Source organism: Mobula birostris, chromosome 3 (genome assembly GCF_030028105.1).
Source record: "Mobula birostris isolate sMobBir1 chromosome 3, sMobBir1.hap1, whole genome shotgun sequence".
NCBI lineage: Eukaryota > Metazoa > Chordata > Chondrichthyes > Myliobatiformes > Myliobatidae > Mobula > Mobula birostris.
The window spans coordinates 96,926,347-96,944,754 of NC_092372.1; the positions used below are offsets into that span (position 1 = coordinate 96,926,347).

The following is an 18,408-nucleotide window of genomic DNA, read 5'->3' on the forward strand; positions in this document are numbered from 1 at the left end:
ACTGACTCATCCACCCAAAGGCTAACCAATCCAAAAACAAGGCTATTACTGCCTTTCCTATTGAGGTTTTATAAAATCAGCTCATTGACAAACTGAGCAGCTTATCCTCTCAAGCACACTGATATTTCCAATGTACCTTCTTGTTGGCTTGATCAACTGTTCTTACTCCTCTTCAAACTGCTGTTATTGCAGGGAATACCCACCTACTCAGGCCTTTCAAACTTGCACTCAATCTCAAATCTTGAACTCCATTCCAAATTCTCTACAAAGTTGGAACCATCCAACCCCTTACCCTCCTTTTCTTCATAGTGTGGACTGACTTTGAAATGGGCTGAATTAATTCTGCCACAAGTTAAGTAACAGTCAGGCACGCGACCCATCAAGCATGCTCTTCTATTCAATGAGGTAATGACTGATCATATCTTGGACTCAAGTTCAGTTTTCTGATTCTATTAAGGTCTGAAAATATCTGGTTGTCAATCCACCTGTGCAATTGTGACCATGATACCTCACTGTCCTTTGCTTTTAGATCATCTCTGTTGGTTGGATCACTAGATTTTCCTATACCATTATGTCTCCTCCACATCTCTCCATTGATCAGTTCTTTGGTACCACTCTCTCAATCCATTCCAAGAGAGTCTCCACATACCAAGTAATTGTGTTTGCTCATCAATCTACCTGGTTGTCCAACCTGCATCATATGCTTACTCTCTTTCGGTAGGTTTTCTGGGAGAAAAAAAATCACTTGCAGGTAGAGCATATAGATATTGCAACACAAACCAAATGGTAACATATTACTAACACCTATAGAACGATATACATTACTAACACCTCCAGGCATAGAACAGTTCAACATTAGACAAGCATTAGACACTTGTCCCCTGACATTGTGCTCATCCTGATGCCAAGTTATATTAAAGGTCCTCCCCCTGTGTATTATCCATATCCCTCCGTTCCCTTCAGATATGTGTGTTTATCGAAAAGCCTCTTACACTCCAACAAACTGCCTGCTTCCACTACTACTCCTGCTCACTCAATCCAGTCACCTACCAGGCTGTGTAAAGACATTTTTGCCCCTCACATCCTCTTTAAACTTCACTTCCCACCACCCACCCCACCACCACCACCACCCTTAAAAGCCATGTCCTCTGGTATCTGACATTTCTACTCCAGGCAAAAAACTCTCGACTGCCTAACCTTCCTATGCCTCTCGCAATTTTAAATACCTCATTCAGGTCTCCCCTCAGCAAACTGACACTCTGGGAAGATCAAGCCAAGTTAGTCCAAGCTTTCCTTATGCTGTAGCTCTTTCCATAAATCCATCCTTCGTAAAATGGGCGGATCAGAATGTCACACCATACTCCAGATGTGGTTTGACTTGTTTATATAGCTGCAGCATGACTTCCTTACTCTTAAACATAAAACCCAACGAAGGCAAGCATACATGCAAGCATGTCTTTTACCACTTTTATCTAGTTGTGTAGCCGCTATGTTCAATGATCTATGGCCCTGGACTTCAAATCCCCTGGACCTCAATACTATTAAAGTGTCCAACGTTTACACTATATTCTTCCTTTTCATTTGTCTCCCGAAGTGCAACACCGCACACTTGCCCTCATTAAACTCCATCTGCCATTTCTTTGCCCACGTCTGTAATTTATTAATATCACACAGGATTCTTGGAATTCACAGTGCCACTAATCTTGGTGTAACTTGTTAATTCAACCAGAGAAATTTTTAACCGAATCATTCATATGCATCAAAAACAGAGATCTTTGCAATGATCCTTAAAGAGCACCTCCAGCAAAATTATTTCCCAATACAAAAAAATCCCCTACCCCACATCATCCAAGCAAATTATTGAATATTGCAAAAATCAGAATATCTTAATGCTTGGGTTTCTTCCCCTGCCAAATTCCACCACTGCATATGGAGTCCACATGCCACCTACCCTAAGACTTTATCTAGTTTTCTCTGTCTTGTTACTTCCTTGTAAAATATTTTCAAACCCTCATCTGTAAGTGGTTACCCAAACATTTTCCTCCTTTCCTTTTTCATATTTTTTTTTCTTTCTTCTGCTGTTACTCTACTGTTAAATGTGTTTCTTTTGAATGTGAATAACAGGTCAATATAAGTAAATAAAAAACATCTTTAGATAATAGAAATACAAAAAAAATCAGAAACTACTGGGAATAGTCAGATCAACATCTCTCCAACATCTGTGGAAAGAGGACAGAGTTAACATCTCAGGTGAAGACCCTTCATCAGAACCACAAAAGTGAAGAAAATTATAGGGCAGAGCACCTACATTCAGTCAGGAGTGACCCTAATCTTCCATTTCCTACCAATTTAATTCTCCATTGGATTTCTATCTCTGTCATTGCATGTTGTTGATGTTGTTGAATGCCATTGGGTCGCCATCAACTCAACTATGAATAGTGCAGTTGTCCACAGGGTTTCTGTGGCAAGATAGAAAAGTAGATTGCTAGTCCTCTCTTCCAGTCAGATACTGCTGCTTACCAGGTTGGGACCCAGCTGGATTCCAACTCAGAACCATCTGTCTCAAAGTCCAGTGCTGATGGCACTGCACCACCGATCACGGCATACTGCACTATTAAAATGAGGTCTGACGTAAGCTGGAGGAACAGCATATCATCTTCTGCCTGGGAACAACGGCAATATCAAATTCTCCAATTGAAATTCCTATTATAGCGCACTGCACTTATGTGACACTCTGTCCCTTGAACGACTTGACCCCTGGCTTCAACATATCAAATATATTCCCTATGTCCTCTCAACCTTTTACCTCACTTTCTCTGCAACTCTGGAGCAGCTCAAATGCCATTTATAAATTCACTGATAGCATAACTGCTGATGGCATAATCTCAAATGGTGACGAGAAAGTATACAGGAGTGAAATTGATCAGCTGGTTGAGTGGCATTACAACAAAAACCTTACATTTAATGTCAATAAGACCAAGAAAGTAATTGCAAACTTCAGGAAGGGAGATCACACATCAGTCTTTATTTGAGGAGTGAGTGGTGGAAAAGGTGAGCAGTTTCAGGTTCCTGAAGATCTATCTATCTTGGGCCCAACATATTGATGCAGTTACACCGAAGACATGCCAATGGCTGTATTTCATTAGGAGTTTGAGGAGATTTGGTATGCTACCAAAGACGCTGGCAAATTTCTAGAGATGTATCGTGGAGCGCATTCTAACTGGTTGCATCATTGTCTGGTATGGAGGCATCAATGCAAAATGATCGGAAAAAGCTGCAAAGGGTTGTAAACTAAAACAACTCCACATTGGACTCTAGCCTCCCCACTATCAAGGGCATCTTCAATAGGTGACGCCTCAAAAAGGCTGCATCTATCATAAAGGACCTTCACCATTAACAACTGCCCTCTTCTTATTACTACCATCAATGAGGTGGTACAGGGGTCTGATGATGCACACAACGTTTTAGGAGCAGCTTCTTCACCTTCCATCACCAGATCTCTGAACTGTCTGTGAATACTATTTTGCTCTCATTTTGCAAGCATTTTTAGAAAATATATTCCTATTTGTAGTAGTTTTTTTTTAATGTATTACACCGCACTGCTGTCACAAAACAAATTTTTAGATTTAGATTATGAAGACACGTAGTTCTCTTTTATTATCATTTAGTAATGCATGCATTAAGAAATGATACAATATTTCCTCTGGTGTGATATCACAAAACACAGGACAGACCAAGACTGAAAAAACTGACAAGACCACATAATTATAACATACAGTTACAGCAGTGCAACAATATACCATAACTTGATGAATAAGTCCATGAGCACAGTAAAAAGTTCAAAGTCTCTCAAATGTCCCACATCTCACGCAGATGGGAGAAGGAAGAAAAACTCCCTGCCATGCCGACCACAATCCAACTCCAAGTCATCCGAAAACTTCGAGCTCTGATCAGCTCTCTGACACCGAGTACTGAACGCCATCTCTGTCTGAACGATTCGACCGCCTTCTCGGTCGCCAAAAGCAGGCAAGGCCGGGGATTTTGAGGCCTACCCTCCGAAAGGTTCCCGACCACGCAGTAACGATAGCAGCGAACGAGCATTTCAGAAATTTCTCCAGATGTTCCTCTGTGCTTTCACGTCCATTCTCCATCAAATCAGAACTGCCCACGGCCCCTATTTAACAGATACGATATCATTTTCCACCGGAGGGCTGCGCACACCATCTCCTCCTCCCGCTTGATCATGACATATTTCTTGACATGTATCAGCAATAAACCGGAACCGAATCAGATTCAAACTTAAAACTAACTTTTATTGACAAATAAAGATAAAGAGACAAAATGAAGATTGTCAAAAACTTATAACCATACTTGTTTCAACTCAAAATCATAATGACCGACTTTCCTTCAAATGTTGTGTTACAGTGTTGCTTCTGCGATATGTTATTGCTTTGTAGAGATCTTTTACGCACAAGTGTATGTTAAATAATTCGACACATTTTGGTCACAAAAATGTCTCAGGCATTGAAATAGTAGTGAAACACAAAGCAACTGAAATGAAAAGCCAAATGTGTACTGAGTAGATTTAAGGCATTCCACCATCTAAGCCTTAGGAATTAATTTTGGTAATTATAAAGAGAAATTAACAGGTTTCAACATAAAGATTAAAAGTTAGCTTTATATCTCATATGAACAGTGAAATGTGTCATTTGTGTCAACGACCAACACTGTCTGAGGATGTGCTGGGTGCAGCCCACAGGTGTTGCTATGCTTCAATCCCCAACAGAGCACGCCCATAACTTATGAATCTTAGCCCGTACATCCTTCACACAATCATTCAGTCCTCCCCAACTAGAACCCCTGGATCAGCAATCTGCTGAGCACCAGATCAGTAGTGTTCAGGTCTGGTGACCAAGTAGGTCCAGGTATGACCTCTGGAAAGCCATCTCATATGCAAAGTGGCAATTCCAGATCAAACTTGAATCATGGAAGGATGCTTGACAGCTGTGTTAGGGCTTGAATGCCATCACCTCCTAAAAGGTGAAACCAAGCGACATGATTCACAACAAGGATTTGCTCCCAGATGAGCTCCTTGCCTTTTATGCTTGTTTTGACCACCAAAACATGGACGCACATTCACAAGCTTCCACAGCCCCCGACAACCCTGTGATTTCAGTCTCTGAGGCCGATGTGAGAGCATCCTTCAGAAGGGTGAATGCACAGAAAGTATCTAGCCCAGACAAGGTACCTGCCAAATACTGAAGACCAGTGCTAATCAATTGGCTGGGACAAACACTGATATCTTCAACCTTCCACTTCGGCAGTCCGTGGTATCCATTTGCTTTGAGCAGGCTTTAGTTGTACCCGTGCTTAAGAAGAACAGAGTAACCTGCCTCAAAAACTATCATTCAGTAGCAATTACATTCACGATTAAGTGTTTTGAGAGATTGGTGATGAATCATATCAACTCCTAACTGAGGAGTGATTTGGATCAACTCCAATTTGCCTACTGTCACAACAGGTTCATCTGGACAGTAAAGTTGCATATATCAGTATGCTCTTTATTGACTACAACTCTGCATTCAACACCATCATCCCACTGAAATTAATCAATAATCTCCAAGACCTTGGCTTCAATACCTCCTTGTGCAACTGAATCCTCAACTTCCAGTCAGTTTGGATTGGCAACATCATCACCCCCAGCAACACCAAAGAACGGATGATTGACTCCATGAGGAGGAAACTGTTGGTCCATGGGTCAGCCCTCATCAGGGGATCACAGGTGGAGAGGATCAGCAACTTTAAATTCCTCGGCATTATTATTTCAGAGGATCTGTGCTGGGTCCAGCACATAACTGCCATTACAAAGATGGCATAGTAACACCTCCACTTTCTCAAAAGTTTGCAAAGACATATAAAACATTGAAAATCTTCTATTGAAGTGTATACATCATGGCTTGGTCTGGAAAACCAATCCCCTCGAATGGAAAAGCTTACAAAATATAGTGGGTACAGCCCAGTCCATCACAAGTAAAGCCCTCCACACCACTGACCACATCTACAAGGGGCACCGTCTCAAGAAGGCAGATTCGATCATCAAGGGCTCCCATCATCCACCCCATGCTTTCTTCTCACTGCTGCCAGAAGGAAGGAGGTACAGGAACCCATCGTCCCAAACCATAGGTTCAGGAACAGTCACTTCCCCTCAACCTTCAGACTCTTGAACCAAAGGGAATAATTTCACTCACCCAAATACTGAAATTATCCCACAACCCATGTCCTCACTTTCAATGACTCTACAACTCATGTCCTCAATGCTTATTGCTTATTTATTTATTATTTTGATTCTTTTTTCTCTTTTTCTATTTGCAGCTTGTTGTTTTTTGCACTTTGGTTGTTCGTCCACCTTTGCTGTGTGCAGTTTTTCGTTGATTCTATTGTGCGTCTTTGTATGTACTGTGAATGCCCACAGAAAAGTGAATCTCAAACTAGTACAGTATATGGTACTATTTATATGGTATACTATTTATATACAGTATATGGTATATTACTTTGATAATAAACCTTCTTTAACCTTTTGACATTGCCCTGCTACCTGTGTTATAACAACTTTAAAAATCAAATTCAATGCAATGGATTCTGGTTAATTAACTGCGCCATTGGTTAATCAGGGCAGCCACTTATTTGGGACAACGCTTAAAGAACAAAAACAAATAGGGAAAATAGCCGGGACTCCCTTCGTATACTTGGGACACTATGCTGCTTAATTGGGGCAGGAGACTGTAGCCAACATTTTCCAGCACTGTGGTGTCAGTCGGGCGCACATCATGTTGCTGTTAGACACCATACCATGCTTAGACCGAACAGTTTTTAAATAGCATCACTTGCATGTTTATGTTCAAGAAAGCAATGAGTTTTGTTACTGATAGTTGGTGAGTAATAAAAAGTAAACTATTTAGAACTATTTTGCTCATAGCAGTTTCAAGCATTCAGGCTTGGAGATACCAGAAACAGCCGGGTGCGAAAATGAAATGATTTCACTACTTCAATAAGCTAGGAACTACAAAGAGATTGATGGTATTGACGATTACCTTGAATGTTACAATGAAAATGAAGGTTTGCAGGATGCAACCATCAAAAGCTCTGCTTGAAGGCAGACTATTATTTCCACTGGGTGCCTGCGCTAATTTTGTTCATTTGCAATCAAAAGAACACAGCAGATGAATTCCAACATTTACAACTATTAGGAACTAATACAAAGATTTATAGTATTGTAGAGGTATTTAATTTGTTCTGCATTTCATTTAAATACCTAAATTGTTACCCAGTTAAGTGGTAATTTGTCTTTTTTTAAAATATAGCTTTTTAACTATTTCTACTATTTAAACTTCGGGTAAGTGGGGTAGTTACTTTACTGGGCCAAGATGTACTGATCTCCATGAGTCCCAATTAACAGGAATCCACTGTATTTATTTACTAACAGATCTGAAATGCACAAGATGAAAATCACCACTTAAATAAGACTTTGACTTATTCTTATCTAATACACGTTCTGATAAGATGCCTCTTCAGGTCCCACCCCCACTGTACCCCTCAACGAAAACACGAATAATTACTATGGAGATTTTTAAAAAGTCATTCCTTGCAATTCTTAACTGTTACTTACGCAATCTGTACAAACCTTGGGCAATATTTTACACAAAACATGCAAGTGACTATGATCTCAGTATTTTTTTACGAAAACAGAATGGTTGAAACTTCAGGAATAGCTAGTCAAAAGCAACCCTGCCCCTTATGTACAGAAGTCACAATCTTAAGAATGCTCATAAAAACCTTCCGAACAATTCAAACTATTCCATCCAATGGGGGGGAGGGGTCGGTAATTTAAGTTTTTTTTAATGAAAGGAAAGCAAATAACGAGAAAAACGGGGGAATGTATCGTTCAGTATCAAATAGGGAATATCTGATTGCTATCAACATAGTCTGGGTTAGTTGGACTCGATGGACCGAGTGACCTAATTCTGCTGTTATGTCTTATCCTCTTATAATGCAAATTAAAACTAGACCCGGGATGTTTTGACCCGTTTGTTCTTGTTACACTTCCCCATCCCCCCCAGTCACAAACACTGGAACAATTTCTCCTAAACGTGCTCCCACACTGGCTCTGATACCTACCATATACTCGTACTCGCTTGTTTTCGGGTTGGGGTTCGCCTCCTCCACACCATCGGTTTAAACACCCTCGACGGGAACAAATCCACTTAGTCTTGCAACTCATCAGCAAGTTGCACCCGAGGCATTGAGGTCCTAGCAGCCTTGGTCCTCAGAGCAACAGCAGCCGCCGCATCTCCGCACAGGAAGCCGCTGAACATCTCACAAAACATTGGGACTGTTCGGGGCAGGAGGACTGTTCCGGCCACTCTTGTAACGGCAACTCCAGAATTTTCTCCTTCTTCCTTGGCGTTGCACGCCCGCTCGAGCTTCGCCCGGCACGGCGCCCGCCTGCAATCTGTTGCCTGGATCCGATTGTTTGGAACTCGGTGTCGACCGGACTTGGCAACGCGGTACGCGTGCGCATCTCTCAGCGCCCACCTACTGTGTGCTGGCAGATCGTCCGACGACTTCCAACCGGTGGTGTTGTTTGTGTCGGCCGATGGGCGTCGATCTCTTTCGCGTTGAAGAGAATCATGTCAGGGCAGGTATCTCACAGACTGACGCAGGTAGCTGTGCACGTTAATTTTAACAGTAATATCGTTTAATGAGGCGTGTGATCGGCACTCTAAAAGAATAACTGCGGATAGTTTGTATTGTTGCAAAAGACTGGGGATGATAGCAATCTGAAACAGAAACAGAAAATTCTGGAACCAGAAAACATAATTAACTTTTTAGGTCAATTATTTTATATCGGATTATTGCCACTTTTAAGAAAGTACATCACTGCGTGTAAAGCATGTTCCTGAATGGACATAATTTCTGTTGATGCAAACACGGGGAATACCTGGTTTCAGACAAATCGGAAGGTACCTTCGCACTTGCAGCAAAGGATTTTGAAATCAAATTGGATCAGTTAGGGATGGCATTTGTGTCTATCTTTGATAAATTTTGTTCAATTCATTTGTAAGAAGTTACAGAATTTCAGCACGCACACTCACCTCCTGATGTGATTGCATAAAAGTTATTGAGGTACTCTGTGCGAACTTAAATAAAATTCATGTCAACCATTATTTGGAGAAAGAGGCGGTTAATCTTTCAGTTTTGTCAGAAATGAGAAATATTCGGGGTAGTATATTTTACATAAACTTCATGTTACTTTAATGAAGGTCCCCAGCCACTGAAGTTGAGAGTTATTTTTTTGTCTGCCCTTTGCCAGTTCATAGAATCGCGGAATCTTAGGGCAGAGGAAGATTATCTCTTCATTCATGCCGACGATTATGCTTATCTATGCAAATCCTATTTCCCTGCATTAGACACATTAAAGTTCGGAGTAAATTTACTATCAAAGTTCATATATGTCATCATATACAATTATGAGATTCATTTCCTTGTGGACAAACCCAATAAATCCATAATAAAACAGTATCCGTCATAGAATCAATGGAAGACCTGCCAATTTGGGCTTTCAACCAGTGTGCAAAAGACCAAGCAGCACAAATACAGAAAGAAAGAAATAATTATAATAAATGAATAGGTAATAAATATCAAGAACATGAGATGAAAGTGAGTACATAGGTTGTGGGAATATCAGTGATGGGGCCAGTGAAGTTATCCCCTTTGGTTTGAGAGCCTGATGGTTGAGGGGTAATAACTGTTCCTGAACCTGGTGGTGTGAGTCATGAGGCTGCTGTACCTTCTTCCTTAGGCAAGCAGTGAGAAGAAAGCATGTAATGGGCTGTGGGGGCCCATGATGGTGGATGCTGCTTTCCTTTTACAATGTTTCATGTAGATGTGCTCAACGGTTGGGAGGGCTTTACCAGTGATGGACAGGGCTACATCCACTACATTTTGTAGAATTTCCTGTTCAATGGCATTGGTGTCTCTGTACCAAGTTGTGATGCAGCCAGTCAATAAGCTCCACACATCTGAAGAAGATTGTCAAACTTCTAGATTTCATGCTGAATCTTCGCAAACTTAAGGAAGTAGAGGCAGTACCATGCTTTCATTGCACTTATGTGCTGGGCCCAGGACAGGTCTTCCAAAATAATAACACTGAGGAATTTAAAGTTGCTGATCCACTCCACCTCTGATCCTCCAATGACTTTACTCCTTGCCTGTCAAATGTTTGTCATTGCTGTAATTTTACCTGCCTCTTCTCTGGCAACTCTTTTTCCAACAACATCCCTAACACTGATATAAGGTTCATTGGTCTGTGGTTTCCAAGCTAACTCCAAGTTGCTTTCTTCAACAAGGGGACAACTCCAAAGGCTCATTTATTATCAAAGTAAGTCTGCAGTATACAGCTCTGAGATCCATCTTCTCCATTAAACAAAGAAAACCATGGACAACTCTGACATTCATCTTCTCCACGAGACAAAAAAACAATGGAAGTCGTTCAAAGAAAAATGTCATCCCCTTCCCCTGCCCCACACACAATAAAAACTAGCATATCGCACCAACTGGCAACAAGAAAGAATGACAACACGATCATCACTTTAGTTATTCTCCAGTCTTCTGGTACCTTGTCTATGGCAAACAAAGATGCAGAAAGTTCTATCAGAGCCCCACCGATTTCCTCCCTTGTTTTCCATAGCACCCGGGGATAGATCCCATTAGGCCTTAGTGATTTATTTATCCTAAGGTATGCCAGTACTTCTGGTGCAAACACATGTATGAGCGTACCTCTTCCTTAACTCTCCAGTCTCCATTTCCTCCATGGTCAATACTTGTGAGAAGAATTCACTTAGGACCTCGCTCATATCTTCTAACACGACACATAACTTTCTCCCTTTGTCCCTCTGGAGAACTATTCTTTCTTTAGTTATCCTCTTCTAATATGCTATAAAAGGTTTTAGAATTGTCCTTAATCCAACTTGCCAACAACATTTTATGACACCTTTTTTGCCTTTGTAATTTTTAAAATTATTTCCTATATTTTCAGTAAACCTCCAAGGACTCATTCAATACCAGTTCCCCCCAAAAAACCTTTGATAACGAAGGTTCTCTAAACTTTACCATTTTTGCCTCGTACCCTTACATGTACATGCTGACTGGACTCTCACTTTTAAGCATTTCCCACCTATCTGATGCTATTTTCCTCACTTGTAGCTACTCCCAGTCCAGCATCAGATCCTGTCATACAGTATTGAAATACACTTGCCCCCAGTTTAGTACTTAACTTGAGAACCAACCTCATCTTTTTCTATGACTACTTTGAAGTTGATGAAACTATGGTCACTGTTCCGAAAGGGCTCCTCCAAAGATCATTCTGTTAGATTTACTCTCACCTTTCCCCTCCCCAGAGAGGAGAGTCTCCTGGCTGGTTGCATCATGATTTAGTATAGAAACACCAATGCCCAGGAACAAAAAGTCTACAAAAAGTGCTGTATACAGCTCAGTCCATCATACAGTAGGCAAAGCCTTCCCCACCATTGAGCATATTTACAAGGAGGGGTGGCTCAAGAAAGGAGTATCCATCATCAAGGAGACCCCCATCTAGTCCATGCTCTCTTCTCCCCACTACCAGTGGGCTGGTGGTACAGGAGCCTTAGGTCCTGCACGACCAGGTTGAAGAACAGTTATTAGTGTCACATACCCCGTGACGGGTTAAGGAACCAGCAGAAATGGAAAACACCTTGGGAGTCTGGTATTGCTATTAACTAATACTCGTTTATTAGTAACTACGCAATACAGTAATATAAATTCAGATATATATTCAGGTTAGCAACGATTATATATATGTAAGTGTGGAAATAGAAAAACCAAGCTTCTTCAAGCCTAAGGGTAAATGGATACAGTCTTACGGTGATGAGAAAAGTTCAGTTCGTGGTATTGAGGTGAGTAGTGATGGAGAGAGAGAGGTGTTTAGTTCTTCAGGTGAGCTGATGCTGTCAATCTTCCCGTTGTCCTGCAAAACTTCCAAGTTAGCCAAACTTGACCAACTTAAGAGCACCGTCTTCGAGTGATAGTCTACCCACCCAGGCGAGGAGTAGACACACTAGTAAACTCCACAGAGTCGCTCTTTCACGCACTATAATCACAGATCGATCCCTCAAAATCGATCCTCAGTCTCACACTTGTGGGCACCTGAACAGGATAGTGGTAACTTCACCACACCCTGGTGCGTCTGCGGTCCTGTGAAACAAGCAATTACGCTGGTTTAAATAATAATGTTGTGCTGAACACCAGCTGTCCATCAAGTAGCTCCTCCCTTCTCGCTCTGTAGGAACACCAAAGCTGACAGTGTCCTTGCAAAAGTGTAAGCACGCTGCCGAGAAACCATAACACCATCTCAAAGCAGTCTTCGCCTCTCTCTCTTAATAACAAGGTGTTTGTGTTGAACAACTCTCTCTCTCTCAAGGACCTAAACCACCGTGGATAACTTCTCACCCCAATGCTGAACTGCCTCCATACCTATAGATTCAATTTCAAGGACTCTACAACTCATGCTCCCAGTATCACTTATTCACTTATTTTATTATTATTATTTGCATGATTTGTCTTCTTTTGCACATTGGTAGTTTGTTAGCCTTTGTTTATGCATAGTTTTTTAGAAGTTCTATTGAATTGCTTTATTTTTCTGTAAAGCCTGCAAGAAAATGAATGTCAAGGTAGTATATGATGGCATATATGAGGTATGTACTTCAATAATAAATCTACTTTGAATTTGACTTCTGAAGCCATAAATGGGTTCCCTTATCCTCATTTTTGACGATTTGGACAGTGCTGGAAATTACAGCATTTATTTTCCTCCTGCAATTACTCTTGAAAAGATGGTGGTGAACCACCTTGACCTTCTACAAACTTCCTGGTGAAGGTCCTCCCATTATGCTGTTGTACAAAGTGGTACCAGGATTTAAGCTCAGCAATGATGAAGGAATGCTAAAAAAAATTATCAGAATAATAGAAGGAAACTAGAATGAAATCTCCACCACTATCAACATAATTTAGGTGTCCTGACAGAGGATACCTCTACCCCTTACCTTGTCTTACCACTGCTTATGGCCTCATGCACTCTATTTAGAATACTGCATTCACTCCTTTGCATTGGGAATACAGAAAGCAGATTGGATTCTGCTTTGTGAAATACCTCCAACCAGTCAACAAGCATAAAATTGAGTTTTCCACCATTCACCACTTGAATTCATCGTTCCACTCCAACTTTTCCTTTGTTTTCTAGACCTTTCTATTGAAGTACACGTAAGATGGAGGAACAGTACTTCCATCATTTAACTGGGCATGTTGCAAGTTTATAAAGCTCATGAATGATTTCTCTGTTTATCTATCTAGACATAATACTCAAAGTTATTGTTAATTTCCAGCATTTAATGCTTATGAATCCTGAAGTTTCACCACCTCTACAAGTGCAGAATCTAGATCCTGTTACTTCCCTTTGCACAGTTTGCATTTTTTCCTGTGTCTTGCCATTTCAAATAGCAGACTTGGTTTAGGTCACCATGACCTACTTTCTTCCAGCAATGGTCTGAACAAGCATTGAAGGGGGAAAGAAATCATAAATACCCATGTTCAGCACAGAAAGCACCTCTTTAAGTAATTCATCATGGGAAGTTCCCAGTTGTTCTTTCAGAATGGCATAATACAACCTGGAAAGATTCAAGATTACAGTACTTAATGTAGTTTCCAGTACACAAGTGTAAGGGAGAAAAATATCATAGTTACTCCAGATCCGATGCAGCACAAAAGCACAATAAGATAAAGAACACAATAATAAATAAATAAATAAGATGGCTTATATACCTAGATTGATTGTATGTCCATAAAGTGACGCTAGGCACAGGAATATCTGTACATATGGTGGCTGACAGGAAATGATAAAGTAACGGTGGTGGGGGGGGGTGTTGGAAGGGTTGGTTTGTGGTGCAGGAAGACTAACTTTGTTGTATTATACACCAATACATATTGATTCTCTGCAATATTAATTGTCAATCTTTTTCAGTCTCAATTTACAAATAATACAAAATATATATGAAGGCTAGTACTTAGAAAGGAATATGAAATGATGCTTTTTAAGAATTCAGTTAAACAAATACAAATATTTTTTATGCTAATCTTCCAGAAACGAGTCTGTAGTTTTTTAATATACAAATGCTACCTTTAATAGAAGCGATAGACTACCTGCAGGAAGAATTAGGGTTCAAGCCAGTCAGTGTGCATTAAAGCAACTACAGCTCATTAGATACTTGACAGGACTCTCCATAGAGGTTGCCCTACAAAAGGAGGTTTGGGGACATTTCTTAAAGATGACACATGTTAAAATTTTGATGCCAAAGCTAAATGTCCACAGGACAAAAGAGAAAGGCTTTTGTTATACCATCTCAGAGCAGATGGGGGGCGGCTGGTGCTGTAGTGGCATCAGCTCTGGACTTCAAGGCAGACGGTCCTGATTTCAAACCCAGCCGGGTCCCAACCTGGGCAGCAGCAGTATCTGCGCAGAAGAAAGGCCTGGCAATTTGCTTCCGTATCTTGCCATGAAAACCCTATGGAACCTATGGTCCATGGGATCACGAAGATTTGGACTTGACTTAACGACTGAACAGCAACAACAGAGCAGCAGCAGCACACTCTCAAGCAGGAGGAAGAACATCTGGAGTTCATGGTGCAAATGACTATGTTACAAAGAGGGATGAGGTCCTGTGTTAGTGAATATGGAGAGTTAAGAGAGAACTGAAAAAGCAGGACCTGAACGGTAGTAATCATTGGAAGTCCCATGTGATAGTAGAAATAGAAAGATAGCTCAGATACATATTGCTACTATGGTGAAAGGGATTCAAGTTCTTAGATCATTGAGATCTCTTCTGGGGTAGAGGTAACAAGTACAAGAGAGTCAGGCAGCATCTGAACTGGAGTGGGACCAATATCCTGGCTGGAGAATTTGCTAGTATTACTCAGAGGGTATTAAATTAGACTGCTTGGGTGCTGAACAATACAGTGGAGAGTGGTTGAAAAATTGGGACATGATACTGTAACCAATGAGTTGTCAGGATAGGCAGGAGAACAGTAAAGGGAGAGGAAAGACAATTTTAATGCAAGACACCTGACAGGTTAGGGATATGAACTCAGGGCATGGATTGGCTCTGAAAACTGGGAAGGGCAGGACTCGAAGTTCAGTTATGCCCTTCCCAGTTATATAAATTCTATAGGTACAGGTAAGAGAAGAAGGGGAGTTGCCTTCTTGATGGAAAAGGACATAACAGTCATTGAAGAGACACAATTAGAGAAGATATTCTTCGGCGGTCAGGCTATTTAGAAACAAGAAGTGGGGTTGTATATTATAGGCCCCCTAAAGGTCAGTGTGAATTGGAAAAGCTGATATAGTTATCTAGTTATAAATATAACAGGATAGTATCAGTGGGGGATTTTAACTTCCCTGAACTTAACTGGGCCAATCATAGTGTCAAATTGTCAGATGGAGTGGAATTTTTGAAATCTACCCAAGAAGGTTTCCCTTATCAGTATATAGAGGAGCAACTAGAAAGGGTGCAATGCTGGACCCCCTCCCAGGATGTAAGGAAAGTTGCTGATGCATCTGTCGGCAAGCACTTTGTGTTCAGTGACCATATTTCTATAGTTTTTTTAAATGTCTGTGGGGAAAGATACAACTGGTAGGAAAGATACAATGTTATGGAAAGGTACAAGGTTCCAGAAGAAGATGGCACAAGCGAACAATGCTACCAAAGGCAACATCAAAGCAATTCCTCTCACTTCTTTTACATCTTCCTTTTATTTCAGATATGGTTCTGCTACTGTTAGAGCCTGTATCTGCATTCTGGCAGTGTGATTTCGGGCTGATCGAGTGATCTGGCTCTTTGCTGTATTTAAGAGTGTTCCACAGGGCTATGACTAAAGTGTGCAGCATAGAGGTCAGGAAGCCAGGAGATGCTGCGAACCCATGACTGTCTCCATCTTTTGTCAAAGAAAGCGCCGAGGAAGATTGAAATTACCAAGGCGGGTGCTGAAGGTGAGCAAGTGTTCAGCGCCATCTGCCAGCCTCTCACTCTCTGCTGATGGAGGAAGGTAACTGTGTGTGGTGGCTCCTTTCTCTCTCTCACTCGCTGCTCCCAGCAGGTTTAGGTTAAATGAGAGATTAAGGCATATACTGTACTGCATATGAGTAATCGAGAACAAGTGAATCTCTTGATGACTACAAGAAGTGTAAGAGAGAAGTTAGGAGAGCATAGAGAGGATTTGGGAAGGATCTGACAGGCAAGATGATGCAAAATCCCAAGAGATTCTATAGGTATTTAAAGAATAAGAGGATGAAACTATCTCCCCTTAAGGGTCAGCATTGCTGTCTGTGTGTGGAACCAAAGGAAATTGGTGAGATTTTTAATTAATGTTTCTCTTCAGTTTTTATTGTGGAGAAATCAGTAAAATCTATGACAATAGGGGGAAAGAGCCGTGTTGTCATGGACCATATAAGAATTATGAGGGAGAAGCAATTGAAAAAAACACTCCCCACCCCCGCCCCACCACTTGCGTCTATCCTTCTAGTGAATGTACAATCTCCGGAAAATAAAATCGAAGACCTCAGTGCAAGATTATACTACCAGAAGGATATTAGGGACTGCTGTGTACGTTGATTCACTGAAGCATGTCTCACTCCGCCCATTTCAGATACAGTGCTGCAGCCTGATGGCTTCACCATTCTCCGCAAAGACAGGTCATTTGAGTCTTTTAAAGGTAGAAAATGGAGAGTATGCTTGATGGTTAACTCATCATGGTGCACAAATGTGATGTTTCTGTCTCAGTCTTGCTCACCTAACCTGGAACATCTAGCAGTGAAATGCCATCCATTTTATCCACCGAGGGAGATTTCTGCCATCACTCTGATAGCGGTGTACATTCCATCTCAGGCCAACGTCAGGCGGGCACCAGGGGAGCAGAGCACCATGTACAGCAGTTACAAAACTGTGCACCCTGATTGCCTGCCCTATCATTGTGGGAGATTTCAACCAGACCAGCTTGAAGAAGCCTCTGAACAAATACCATCAGCATATCACCTGTGGAACCAAAGGAGACAACACACTTGACCACTTATCCCACGATTAAGAACGCTTACTGTAACATCAAACACCCACATTTTGTAAAGTCTGATCACCTGGCAGTACTACTTCTGGCTAAAGACCACAGCACCAGTAGTGACGATCAAGAAGGTATGGACAAGAGAGGTGGAAGAGCACTTATAGGACTGATTTTAGTTGGTGGATTGGACAATATTCAGGGACTTATCTTTGAATCTAAATTAATACACCACAATTGTCACTAACTTCATCAAGACCTAAGTGAATGTTTGTTTGCCTTTGAGACCATACCAGACATACCCAAACCAAAAGCCATGGATGATCCTCGGTTATCGTAGCCTGCTGATGTCTAGATCTGTGACATTCAAGACCAGTGATTCAGAACTATGCAAGAAGTGCAGGTATGACGACAGAAGGCCATTTTAAGAGCAAAAGAAACAAATCCAATTGAAGTTAGGGACACAATTGGATGCACGTCAGTTCTGGCGGGGTTTGGAGGCCATTATTTCCTACATGGCAAAATGTAATGTCATGCTGCTTCACTCCCAGATGAGCTCAATGCCTTTTATGCACACTTTGAAAAGGAGAATAAAACTATACCTGCAGCACCTGGTGACACTGTGATCTCTGTCTTGGAGACCAACTTCAGAACGTCTTTCATGAGGGTGAATCTTTGCATGGCTTCAGGTCCTTATGATGTACTTGGTAACGCACTGAAAACCTGGGCCAACCAAATGGTGGGAGTGTTCAAGGACACCTTCAATCTCTCACTGTTGCATTCGGAGTTTCTCACCTGCTTCAAAATGTCGACAATCATGCCAGTGCCCAAGAATTGCTGGATAAGCTGCCTCAATGACACATTAGACCATAAGACCATAAGGTATAAGAGCAGAATTACGCCATTGAGCCCATCGAATCTGTTCCAGCATTTCATCTCGGTTGATCCAAATTTCCTCTCAACCTCAAACTCTTGCCTTCTCCCTGTATCCCTTCAAGCCTTGACCAATCAAGAATCTATCAATCTCTGCCTTAAATATACATAAACACTTGGCCTCCGTAGCTGCCTGTGACAAATTACACAGATTCACCACTCTTTGGCTAAAGAAATACCTCCTCATCTCCATTCTAAAAGGATGTCCCTCTTTTCTGAGGCTGTGTTCTCTGGTCTTAGACTCTCCCACCACAGGAAACATCCTCTCCACATCCACTCTAT

The 18,408-nt window shown here is 41.4% G+C and overlaps 2 protein-coding genes across 6 annotated transcripts in view; one reads left to right on the top strand and one right to left on the bottom strand.

Annotated features, from left to right (window-relative positions):
• The window catches only part of ptpn13 (protein tyrosine phosphatase non-receptor type 13), a 260,769-nt gene extending 252,132 nt beyond the window's left edge, over window positions 1-8,637 (bottom strand). The window contains exon 1 of the mRNA XM_072253123.1: window positions 8,176-8,637. Within this exon, the coding sequence (XP_072109224.1) occupies window positions 8,176-8,178 (3 nt within the window). The 5' untranslated portion in view covers window positions 8,179-8,637. The remainder of the gene's footprint in view (window positions 1-8,175) is intronic.
• mapk10 (mitogen-activated protein kinase 10) overlaps window positions 8,511-18,408 on the top strand; it is a 353,081-nt gene continuing 343,183 nt past the window's right edge. For 3 of the 5 annotated variants that reach the window (XM_072253110.1, XM_072253122.1, XM_072253119.1), the window contains exon 1: window positions 16,054-16,132. In XM_072253110.1, the coding sequence (XP_072109211.1) occupies window positions 16,064-16,132 (69 nt within the window). In that variant the 5' untranslated portion in view covers window positions 16,054-16,063. Of the gene's footprint in view, window positions 8,721-16,053; window positions 16,133-18,408 lie in introns of those variants that run through there. The other 2 variants (XM_072253118.1, XM_072253115.1) reach the window with 2 other exon arrangements.